This window comes from Mustelus asterias, chromosome 6 (genome assembly GCF_964213995.1).
Source record: "Mustelus asterias chromosome 6, sMusAst1.hap1.1, whole genome shotgun sequence".
NCBI lineage: Eukaryota > Metazoa > Chordata > Chondrichthyes > Carcharhiniformes > Triakidae > Mustelus > Mustelus asterias.
The window spans coordinates 66,245,205-66,258,191 of record NC_135806.1 but is presented as its reverse complement, the minus strand read 5'-3'; the positions used below and the strand labels follow the sequence as shown (position 1 = coordinate 66,258,191).

Sequence of the window (12,987 nt, the reverse complement as noted above, 5' to 3'; positions counted from 1 at the left end):
GAGAAAAACAGTATATTGTTTTAATGATCAGAGACTAGGAAATCTTGATATTCAGACGGACCTGGACATCCTTATGCATGAACCACAGAGAGTTCTTCGTAGACCCAGCCTGGAGTACTGTTACAGTTTTATTTTCCTTATCTAAGGAAATAAATACCTGCCTTTGAAGTGGTGCAATGAAGGATCACTAGATTGACTCTTGGAATGAAGGGTTTTTTAAAAAATCATTCATGGAATGTGGGTGTCACTGGCTAGGCCAGTATTTATTGCCTAATCCTAATTGCCCTTGAGATGATGGTGGTGATAGGCCTTCTTGAACCATTGCAATCCATGTGGTGTAGGTACACCCACAGTGCTGCTAGGGAGGGAGTTGCAAGAATTTGAGCCAGCGACATTGAAGGAACGGTGATATATGTCCGAGTCAGGGTAGTGTAGCTTTGAGAGAACTTGCAGGCGCGAATGTTCCCAAGCATCTGCAACCCTTATCCCTAATGGTAGAGGTTATGGGCTTGGAAAGGTGTCTAAGGAGCTTTGGTGAGTTCATGCAGAGTATTTTGTAGATGATACGCAGTGCTACCACTATGCATCAGTGGTGGAGGGAGTCGATGTTAAAGATGGTGGATGGGATGCAAATCAAGTGGGTTGCTTTATCCTGGGTGGCCAAGCATCATGAGTGCTGTTGCAGCTGTAATCATCTAGACCAGTGGTGAATATTCCATCACATCTTGACTTGTACCTTGCAGATGGTGGACAGGCTTTAGGGAGTCAGGAGATGCATTATTGAATTGAATTACATGATTGAATGGCGGAGTAGACTCGATGGGCCAAATGGCCTAATTCCACTCCTATGTCTTATGATCTATTACGCACTGCAGGATTCTTAGCCTCTGACCTGCTCTTGTAACCACAGTATTTATATGGCTAGTCCAGTTTAATTTCTGGTCAATGGTAACCACCAGGATTTGATGGAGGGGAATCAGCGATGGTAATGCCATTGAATGTCAAGGGCCAATGGTTAGATTCTCTCTTATTGGAGATGATCATTGCCTGGCATCTGTATAGCACAAGTGTTACTTGTCACCTGTCAGCCCAAGCTTGGACATTGTCCAGGCCATGCTACATTTGGACATGGACAGAATTGTGCTGAACACATTGTGCAGTTATCAGCGAACATCCCCACTTCTGACTTTATGATGAAAGGAAGGTCACTGATGAAGCAACCAAGCATTGTTGGGCCAAGGACATGACCCTGAGAAATTCCTGCAGTGATGTCCTGGAACAGAGATGATTAACCTCCAACAACCACAACCATCTTTCTTTCTGCTGGGCATGACTCCAAACAACAAAGTTTGCCCTCTGATTCCCATTGACTCCAGTTTTGCTAGGGTTTATTGATGCTACATTCAGTCAAATACTGCACCTCACCTCTGGAGTGCAGCTCTTTTGTCCATGTTTGCACCAAGGTTGCAATGAGGTCAGAAGCTGTGTGGCCCTGATAGAACCCAAACAGAGCATCAGTGAGCAGGTTCGTGCTAAGCAAGTGCCTCTTGATAGCACTGCTGACCCCTTCCATCACACTATTGCTGAATAGACTAATGGGGTAGTAATTGGTCAGGTTGGATTTGTGTACTTTTGTGTACAGGGCATACTTGGGCAATTTTCCACCTTGCCAGGTAAATGCCAGCGTTGTAACTGTACTGGAACCACTTAGCTAGGGGAGCAACAAGTTCTGGAGCACAAGTCTTTATTACTTCTGCCAGAATATTGTCAAGCCCCTTAGCCATTGCAATATCCAGTACCTTCAGCCATTTCTTGACATAGAAACCACAGCCCCAGTGGTGCTGCCATTCAAAGTGCAGAAAGGTGGCAATTTGACTCATCAAATCTGCACTGACTTTGCCACCCTATCCCTGCAACCCCGTTCATTTGTCATAGTTAATCCACCTAACCTACGCATCTTTGGACTGTGGGAGGAAACCAGAGCACCCACACAGACATGGGGAGAACGTGAAACTCCACACAGCCAGTCACCTAAGGCTGGAATTAAACCCGGGTCCCTGGCACTATGAGACAGCAGTGCGAACCACTGTGCCACCCTGAAGCGAAACTAATTGGCCAAAGACTGGCATCTGTGATACTGGGGATCTCCAGAGGAGGCCGAGATTAATCATCAACTCGGCATTTTGGCTGGAGATTGTTGCAAACGTTTCAGCCTTATCCTTTGCACTGATGTGCTACGCTCCTCCATCATTGAGGATGGAGAAATTTGTGGAGCCTCCTCCTCCAGCAAGTTATTTAATTGACCACAACCATTCACGACTGGATGTGGCAGGTATTGTCCTGTGAGGAGAGATTGAGTAGACCAGGTCTAAATTCTCTAGAATTTAAACAAATTGAGAATGATCTAATTTAACCATGGACAATTCTTAAGGGGATTGACAGGGTGGATGATGGGAGAATGTTTTCCCTCACAGGGAATCTCGAACTAGGGTTCACGGTCTCAAAATAAACAGCCTTCCAGGCAATTAAAAGATAAAAAGGATAGTGCAGGAAGATGGAGATGAGATAGAAGATCAGACGTGGCCTTACTGTATGGTGCAGCAGGCACAAAGAGTCGAATGACTTACTCCTGCTTCCTTTTAGTTACGTTCTTATGAATTCTCCACCCAAGAAAGCTGAGAGCGCAGAATTGTTGAGTATATTTTAGATTGAGATTGATAGCTTATTGTGCACTAAGGGAATCTAGGAATGCAGAGATAAGGCGAGAAAGTGGTGTTCTTATAGGAGATCAGTCATGATCTTGAAGGCAGAGCAGGCACGAAGGCCGAATGGCTTATTGCTGCTTCTATTTCTAATGTTTTACTGCAAGGCTAAGGAAGTTGGACTTATTTTCTATGGCAAGCTGAACTTCTTAAACAGCCCAATCAAACTTTATTGTGCTGATTTATTATTCTGAAGAATGGAAACAGAAATAAAAAAATATAGGAATATGATGGAAAGTAAGACATGAGGCCATTGAAACAGACAGTCCAGATGAGTTCAAGAGGGTATGGGCGTCTCTCAATAGAAATATGCGCAGCATGGTAGCATAATGGTTACGACCAGAATCTTGTGCCCTCCCCCACATGCCCATTTAAGGGCCTCTTCCTGGTGCTGCTGGTATGACCCAGCAGCAGGTGAGGGGCTTGCCATATAGAGAGCACAACATGCAAACATGTCCAGGGTTGCTGGCAGGCTCTTGGGAGGGAATTTCCTTGTTCAAAGTTATTCAGTGCCCAATCAAGGAACCTAGCATCAGGAAGGGGGGCTTGCTGAGACACATGCCCTTGCTGCCGGCACCCCTCCCCATGACTACCACCCTGCGAACCCCTTTCCCGTCATCATTCACCTCTGGCCTGGGATCCAGTAATGACCCTGGGCCTTGAGTTGCTGTCATACGGGCAACAGCCACCACCGCCCCAGTGGTGCTGCCATTCAAAGAGCTGCTGACTTCCTATTGGCCAGCAGCTCTCAACAGGTGGAGCTTCCATTCCTAAAGTCCTTCATCCTACAGGAAGGCCCACTACTGACCTGTCAAGCACCTGAGTGTAACACAATGTGACAGTCCTTCCCAAATAGAGGCAAGCACAAGGCTCTCGGCGGCTCACCAGCCAGCGGCCAAGACCCCCGCTGCCTCCACAAGATTCCATTCGATGTCACTGGGTTCATAATTTAGAGCCTCTCAACTAATAATCCTAATAGAACATGGGTTTGAATCCAAAATAGCAGTTTGAGAATTTAAATTCAATTTATATGTAAAAAGATGGTTCATTAATTTCCTTCAAGTGAACTAGCTCCACAGGCTCTTAGTTCAGTTGTATCAAACTAGGTCAATACCATCAAAGCTCATGTTCTGAGAATGAAAAAAAACCAAGTTATCTGAGGAAGCAGGAAAATAATAGTAGATCGATGCTCTACAAAGCGATGAACTGACTATATGTATTGGCCTTAAACTGCTGATAGAAATTTTGTGTTTGCAGTGTAACCAAGGAAACAGCGCAAGTGAATTCTCATGTTCTGAAAATATGATGCATGTTTGATAAAATGTGCAACCTCAATTTTAAAGAGTAACTTACAGAGTGTTGGAAACATTGGCTGGGAATTTCCTCGGAGCTGCTCCCTCTCCGCCGCACTTCTGGTGAAGTTACGGCAGCCTGTTTGCACGTAAACACTGGCTGGGATTAGGAGTAAAGGGAAAGAGGGTTACGGATGGGAGATTACATTGGGTTTTAGTACTGTATTTATTGACACTGAGTGACCAGGTTAGTCATTAATTAAACAGCGTTAGCTATTTACTTCTGGTATTTGTCTATTTTTTAAACTTCAGGGTGAGAGAATTTAAAGACGTAAACAAGTTACTGATTGTTATGATGAGACCTAAGTGTTATGTGTAATAATCCCAAAGATTCACTCAGAAAATGTTGTACAAATCGAGCAACCATGACAAGACTTAAAACAGTAGGAGGGGTGTGACATAAAAATCTGAACAAAAAGGATAAAAGATTCAGAGAAACGTCTGCCAAAGCAAAGCTGCTTGGGGAAGGAAAGAGCAAAATTAGCTAGTAAAGATTTTATGATGGTGTCATGTAAATTGACAAGATTCATCAGGTGTTTGCATAGAAAGTAAGAAAAAATTGGTTCCAAAAACATTTTTTAAAAAGTGATTTGGACCCTTTGTGTAGAGTGACTGGCAGAAATCTCTTTAAGGATCTTTGGTCACGTAACTCATCACCTGGTAAAATGATCGCAAAACTCCAATTTACATATTTAAATAACCTCCAGCACTGAATAGGCAGGCATGGGTGGTGCTCCCCACAGATGTACTTGAAATTTGCAACAAGATGGGATTTGAACATCCATGGGGGAGCTCAACTTCCCCATCCCACCCCCATCAGTTTTTCTGTTTGCTACTAGTTTCTTTAGGTCGGATAAGGTCAGGAAGCTGTTGAAAATTGGCCCTTATCTAGTATTGTGACTTACTAGTTAAAATTATAGGGTAAGCATGGTAATTAGCATTACTTTGGAAAGAATCCTTAGTAGAGGACACAAGTGTAGTGAATGATAGACTCTGTAATTAACAGGAAAGACTAAGCTTAGGTAAAATGCTTATTGGATTTATGAGAAATGCCTCAGGATCACAATGGAATTAAGATAATGCTGTTTGTAAGGACGATTTTCTTTTCCATACAGACATGAATGACATGAGATGTAAATCAATAGATTTTGATAAACAATGAATACAATAGCATTAAATGTTCAACCAAACAATATAAACTGGAACATTTCAATAAAAATACCCACTTATCTTTACTTTACCATTAGCCAAGTATTACCAGTATTATAAAAACCAGTGAGCTCCTCTAATACTGTACATTAAAACTACATGCTGTATTCTCAAAATGATCTGACAACCTGAGCATTTGATGTAGAGTAAAGCAAATTTTAAAATCAATTAGGAATGCAAATGACCTTATTGAAGATTAAAGATCTTTTGAACACAATTAAACGCTATGTTTAATTGTCTACAATTTTCTTCATAATGTGGTAACATCTAAGAGGACTTGTAAGCACATTTATGACTCATTTCCCTTTTATGGATCATGTTATTTATGACTATTTTTCTTAGGCTCATTAATATTGACATATGAACCAATACATAGTTAGATTAACTGTCTTAGGGATTTATAGGAATAGTGATTGGATCATGACTCGTAACTATTGTTATTAATGTTTAGCAAAACGTTACTTACTTATGACATGCACTTTATTTATATCTTACCTTGTCTTTATTTTCTTTGTTCACGTATTAAAATTACTTGTTTTCAGTGCGTCTTACAAGTTAGATTTATTTCCTAATATATTTTCACCAAAGGAACTGCTTGGCAGGAATTTTCCCATCATGTATTGGGGCAAAACAGAGAGTGGAGCAAAAACAATGGCACTGTCGGTCTGCCAGTTCCATTCACAACTCAAACGATTTTCCAGAGGATGGGGGCAATAGTGGAAGTTGAGCAGCTTGAGGTCATTAGGGGACTCATCAACAGCTCACTTTCTGACCTGCCAGTATTTTCATGGGTGTAGGCAGCCATTCGATCCTCATTGTTATCACTGAGTAAAAAGTAATGCTGCTGCCAAAGGACAATCAAAAATAAGCCACCACTCCATTTAATATTGTGGTTTCAAACACTCATAAGGATAAAAATTCAACCCAACTAAAGTAAAATACTACAGATGCTGGAATTATTAAAAAAAGAACAGAAATGCTCAAATGTTTATCAGAAGCAGCAGCATTTGTGCAGGGAGGAACAGAGTTAACAATTCAGGTCATTCACCATTCATTGCAATGACAAGTTCCGAGAAAAGCTAATTGATCTGTTTCTCTCTCCACAGATTCTGCCAGACCTGATGAATGTTTGCAGCTTTTTCGGCTTTTGTAAAATAAATGTTAATTTATCTATTCTATTAATGTCTGTGTGATTTGACTGCAGCTGTTATTGTCAATGGTTCAGTGAGTCAGTTTGTTTAAGTGCAACACCAAAAGCATTTAAAACATATAGAAGACCTTGGGCGGCACAGTAGCACAGTGGTCAGCACTGCTGCTTCACAGCTCCAGGGACCTGGGTTCGATTCCCGGCTTGGGTCACTGTCTGTGTGGAGTTTGCACATTCTCCTCATGTCTGCGTGGGTTTCCTCCGGGTGCTCCGGTTTCCTCCCACAGTCCAAAGATGTGCGGGTTAGGTTGATTGGCCATGCTAAAACTCCCCCTTAGTGTCCTGAGATGCGTAGGTTGGAGAGATTAGCGGGTAAATATGTAGGGATAAGGGGGTAGGGCCTGGGTGGGATTGTGGTTGGTGCAGACTAGATGGGCTGAATGGCCTCTTTCTGCACTGTAGGGATTCTATGACCTTCCAAATAGCCCTACCAAAGACAAATTTGTAGAAATACACTGGAACTTTTCAGCAATATTTGATTTGAGAGAGGAAATTATAAGCTATACTAATTCAGAGAAAAAATATTTAATTAAATATTGGTCAGTCACATTCAAAAGAGATAGACAACTGAATTGTTAAGTCAGAGACATTATCACGGATAAATTAATCTATCCTTGACTTTTAGGTGCCTTGTATTTACAGCATTTTCTTTCCATTTCAGATTTCCAGCATTTGTACATCTCCTTTTATTTCTCACTTCTAATAACATTATGATTTTCAGTCTATATATCTTGAATCACCTGCACACAGAGAAACGGCTCTGTTACCTTGCATGGATGGGGGTCAACACCATAGGTTTCCAATGTATGAGCTTTCTGCAGCAAATTCAGTTCTGCAACAGCTGCATTCTGTCCCCTAAAAGGATGATCAAATTGATCTATAATTATTTTAAATATATAAATTTGAAAAGTATTCATGTAGATGAATTGAAAAAGAATCAAGGATCACGTACTGTAATATAATGAATTAAAATCTCATCTGGAGAGAAGAAGCAAACAAAGAAAAATCTGGCATTTATACAGCACATTTTACAACCTTCGGAAGTGCTTTACCGCCAATTAAGTGTTTTCTAAATATAGCTACTGTTTCAATAATAAAGACATGCATTTATATAGCACCTTTCACAGCTTTTCGCTAGTCTCACTCCTCCACCTTATTCCTGCAAATATTTTCCTTTCAGATAATTCTTATTTGAAAACCACAATCAAATCTACCTCCTTCACACTGTTACGCAGTGCATTCCAGATCCTAAAATTTGTTCTTAGATCTTTTGTTTTTCTTTTTTAATCTCTCTAATCCTATTTCTATTTCCCAATCTATATTTCACATTTTCTATATCATGAAAATATAATTCCCATTTTGAACTTCCTTGTTTGATTCCTGGGTACCTCAGTGAGCATTCTTCAGTCTGATTGGTTGAAGAATGTTACTGGTGTTTGCCTTGTTCACAGATTCCTTGTCGAGGAAATATGCCAGATGTGTGAATATGTCTATTGACCATCCCACGAGAAGTCTGTAGACAGTTATCAGCAATGTGAATAGCCAGCACCATTGCTTCACTAACAAGAGCAATAATCTGGCCAGTGTATTTTCCGAATAACAATAGGACTGAAAATGCAGTGTATTTCAGTACTGCATTGAAGTTTAGCCAAGCACTTGTGCTCAAGTGTGTAGAGGTATACAAATCACTGGCTGGAAAAACTATAGTATAGTATTAATGTAACTGTATCTATAATGCTTAAATACAACATTGTTTAGCATAGATATTATGAAACAAAATTCCTCTCAAGGCATTAAAGTATCAAATCTGTTGTATACACACGAATTGTAAAAATGCTAGCTGTTCACTTGTGATGCTCTGCTGTGAGTAAGATTCTTTGCATGCACATGGCAGATCCATAAGTGAGAAAGCTATTAAAGAAATGTTTTCTGTTCAGTATCCTGGACATACAGACAAAACCATATCGCGGCCAATAAAGGTACCCAATTAAAATATGCCATAAAACGCTACGAATTCCCCATTCAGAATAGCCCAAAATACAGAAACTGAGTTATCCAGGAAATGACCAATAAAGACCCAAGCACATCATGAAATACCTCAGTTCATTTTTATGAATCTGCTCCATTTTTCTTTCCAGTTTTTGTGTTTGCTTGGGAAACAACTTGATTTCACTCACGTAACCCTCTGGGTGTTCATGTGGCTCATAATCACCCAACTCAGCTGCCAAGAGAGAAACATCTTTAAAAATATGAAGAACTGTTCTGCAAATGAAATAATTGGAATTTTAATTATTAAATATTTCCAAGTGAAACTTGTTTTTCAAAAAAAAGTACCATTTGTGAACTGAAAATTCATAAAACAATGAATTTTAGAGTGCTGTTGAACCAATTATTTATGAACAGTCCATTTTCTTCATTTTTTTTGCAAACCACATTGACACTCCAGCAATAAACTTTACAGTACATTTATGAGCACTGTTTATAAATGTTCTGCTAATTACCGGAATCAATTTTATTAGGCAATTGAAAACAAATGATCTGTTGCACAAAGGTTTCTAGTACCAGCTATTAAACAACCCTGAGGCAGAGTTCATCCCACCAATAACATTGAAATACAAGCCAAATCAATTCTCTCTTCTGTGAGGGTTTATAAGGAGTTTGTAGTAGCAAGGAGAGTTTACAGTTAAACTGCCAGCTATATCAAACGATAGTCATCACAGGTCTGCCTTCATGCTCTGCTAGTTGTTGTTTATTTTCCCATTAAGGGCAAATAATAAGTATTATTATCTAGACACATCATATGATTTATTTCCATCTGTTCTCCGTTTGATCCATAAAAGTTTCATTCAAAATCATCCCAAATAAATGTATAACGTTTGTTTTAATTATTCAAGTCAATGGGAATGAAAATCTGGCAAGATGTATAACATGCAACAGACTAGATAATGTTGTTGCTCAAAGTCAAAATTACCCTCTATTGAGAGCATCTGATCCCACCCAAGCTTTTATCCTCTTTCAGTGCATCATTTCCAGCACTTCTTTAAGTGTAATCATTACTGTTCTCGAATTTCCCCCTTATTTGCAGCAAATCGAGCCTCACTTCTTCCCTGATACCCTGGCAAGTGCTCCAGCAACATTCTAAATTAATGAGGTATCCAAGTGAAATTGCCCTAAATAATGGCAGGAGATTGAGAGAATAGCTGCCGAGTTTAAGAGTCAAGACACTGAATTGTCATCTCGAGTTTGAAGGGACACCCTGCTGTACCAATGACCACAGACAGTTGGAAGAAATCTGATTTTCCTCCACATTCCCAACTTTTCCTCTGTTTTTTCTGCGTATCGGGATACCCTGGGCCGGATTTTGGCTACCAAAGCAGGTAGCTAAGTCAGGAAGCTTTCCATCCCCTGGGACTTGTCTTGATAAAATGTGCCCCAAAACTCACAATAGCAAGAGTGAAACAGCTAAAAGAAATAAAAACACCCATTGATTTGCCTGTTATATTTTATGCCCGATGTCACTTCCATTGGAAACTACCGGAAATGACCTTTGTGGGAATGCAGCAGATTAGCTACAATCTGCACCTCATCACAGGAAAAATGCACTTAGTGCTACTGGTCTATGCTGTTTTTTATACTTCACAAAAGCACATCCCAGTCCAATTACTTCTTTTCACCCTGTTGCCATCTCACTCTATTCCCTTCTCCCTCAAATAATCATGAAATGTGTTGAGACTTTGTCTTCAACCTTCTATTTGGCAGTGTATTCTACACTCTCAGCACTTGCTGTGTAAAGAAATTCCTCCTTAATTCTTTGCTTGGTCTATTATTGGCTCTTATATCCATCCCACCCCCACAATTATTCTGAACTCACCCACAAATGGAAACATTTCTCCATAACCATTCTGACATGTGGGGTGGGCGACGGTTGTGGTTTTAAATGTCTCAAAGACAAATTAATCAACTGTAAGCTGATTGTTTCAACTCCCCAGTGTTCAAAATTTAATGATTCCTCATTAATTGCCCGAGAGGCCAGTAGCCCGTTAAACTGCATGAGAATCGGAAAATCAGATAGCAACCTCAGTCACTTTCTCTCTCTCACTTGGTGAGCTCTCCTCAGAAGGTGGTGAAAATTTCAATAGGAATCTGTTAAGGGCTCAACAGCAGTCTTAACCAATGAGATTGCATTTCTGGTCCACACAAAAAAACTGCCTCCGTGTCTCTAACATTACATGCAGAGCAAAATACATTCCATTGCAATGTCTCTTTTTTTTGTTGTATGCAGTCAACTTAGAGGGAGCAATGCTCAAGAAAAATGTTTCACCACAGAAAATTCTAAGTAACCCTAAAAAAAATAAATCAAGCAGCATCTACTCACCTCAATGCATAACTTCTAGTTCAGTCAGATCATACCACAGATCATTGTAAATTTATAATTAGAGGTAGAGGAGGTTATGATGAACTTTATAAAATTCTGATTTGGCCACAACTGGAGTATTGTATCCAATTCTGGGCGCCGCACTTTAGGAAGTGCAGGCTTTAGAGAGGCTGTGGCAAAGGTTTACGAGAATGGTTCAGGGGTGGGGGACTTCAGTTTTGTATATAGGCTGGAAAAACTGGGGCTCTTCTCTTGAGAGAAGATGGAAAGGATATTTGATAAAGATGTTCAAAATCTTGAAGGATCGGGATAGAGAAAATTTTCTCAGTGGCAGAAGATTCAAGAGTCAGAGAGAATGGATTTAATGTGATTGACAAAAGAACCAAAGGTAATATGAGAAAAAACATTTTGATGCAGTGAGTGGTTGTGATCTGGAAATGCAATGCCTGCGAACCTGGTGCACACCTAGTTAATCATGGCTTTCAAAATGGAACTGGATAAGCATCTGAAGGGAAGAAAATACATGGAATGGCAAAAGATAAGGACATTGCTCTTATAGTAGCAAGAACTCAATGGACCAAATGGATTCCTTCTACGCTGAAATTATTTTCTGAGTTTAATTGACTGGAGTACAATATTTACGTAATCTAAGTCCTTATATTGGCAATTTCTCTCACTTTTTTTATTTAGCTAAATTTTGGTATTTGTACTTACTTCCTTGCAACAGTGGTAGCAGGTAGTAGTCAGTCTGCAGTTCATTTGCTATTTCAGTGCTCAGCCTGTACAGAATTCTATAAAGCTGTGCTCAGTGTGTAAAAATGCTAACCATTGTTACATTAGAAAATAATGAAAAACAATAAGCTGATCCATTTCATTTTAGAACAATGATTAATCTTATCAGTTGGATGATATTTGGTTTGAGAACAACTTTTTCAAGATGTTCAAAGATGTGCGGGTTAGGTTGATTGGCCATGCTAAAATTGCCCCTTAGTGTCCTGAGATGCGTAGGTTAGAGGGATTAGCGGGTAAATGTGTAGGGATATGGGGGTAGGGTCTGGGTGGGATTGTGTTCGGTGCAGACTTGATGGGCCAGATGGCCTCTTTCTGCACTGTAGGGTTTCTATGATTCTATGATTCTAAGATAACCTAAATTAATCCTAATAACGTGCCGAATTGGATCATATTGGGTTCGGGAACCTACCTTGTAAAGTATATGCACCCAAAGAAGCAGCATCTGACAACGAGCAAAGCAAGCGTCCATGAAATATGTCCCTTTTAATTTGAAGGTATAATAAATACCTGTAAAACAACAAATTTAAATGAACAGCTGTTTCACAAAATGCTGACAGACCAGGCCTGATTTTAACGCTACCTACTCCCCAGTACAACGGTTGAGTATCAATACAATGAGAGCCACACTCAATCCAAAGCAGTCAGTCAGCAAACCAGGGACATCCTAAAGAAAAGATTCTAATGCCTGGACCAACCCAGAGTTGTCCTGAAGTATAGCCCTGCGAGAATCTTTAGATTTGTGATGGTCTGTTGCATACTGCACAGCTATGCCATTTGAAAATTTCAAGTATTGCAGCCACCACAAGAACAAGCAGCACAAGAACAAGATGAAGAAAGGGTTGAGTAAGAAGAGGATAACTATGAAGACAAAGTCCGAGCATTGCTGTCAGTGATGTATATCCACAAGTTGTGGAAGAGATTCTCCTAATTAAACCCTGCACCACAGTCCTAACATTTGGCTTACTCCTTCCAATTACTTTCTGAATGTTCTCCAGCACTGCTACAACAAAGATCCTTTTGATTGGCATGGTCATAGGTTTGAAATGTGCTTATATGCTATTGTACTTGGGAATCCTGGAAGACAAGATCAAAACCCTATGGGATGGACCATTTTTAAAGCTAATCAAGTGAGAGCAACTTTTAAAGAGATCTTCAAGTGAGGAGATTAGAAACACTCATTAAAAAGATAAAGTTTCAGTGAGATTGGTTGACTCACAGTCGAACTAAGATCTGGGTGATTTGTTGAGAAGCCATGGAATCCAATTTGGTTGCATCCATCATTTACTCTGT

The 12,987-nt window shown here is 40.0% G+C and overlaps 1 protein-coding gene across 1 annotated transcript in view; it reads right to left on the bottom strand.

Annotated features, from left to right (window-relative positions):
• The window catches only part of frmd3 (FERM domain containing 3), a 202,122-nt gene that overhangs the window by 61,357 nt on the left and 127,778 nt on the right, over positions 1 to 12,987 (bottom strand). The window contains exons 5-7 of the mRNA XM_078215399.1: positions 12,107 to 12,204; positions 8,628 to 8,751; positions 7,298 to 7,385 (exon numbers count right to left, since the gene is read on the bottom strand). Of these exons, the coding sequence (XP_078071525.1) occupies positions 7,298 to 7,385; positions 8,628 to 8,751; positions 12,107 to 12,204 (310 nt within the window). The remainder of the gene's footprint in view (positions 1 to 7,297; positions 7,386 to 8,627; positions 8,752 to 12,106; positions 12,205 to 12,987) is intronic.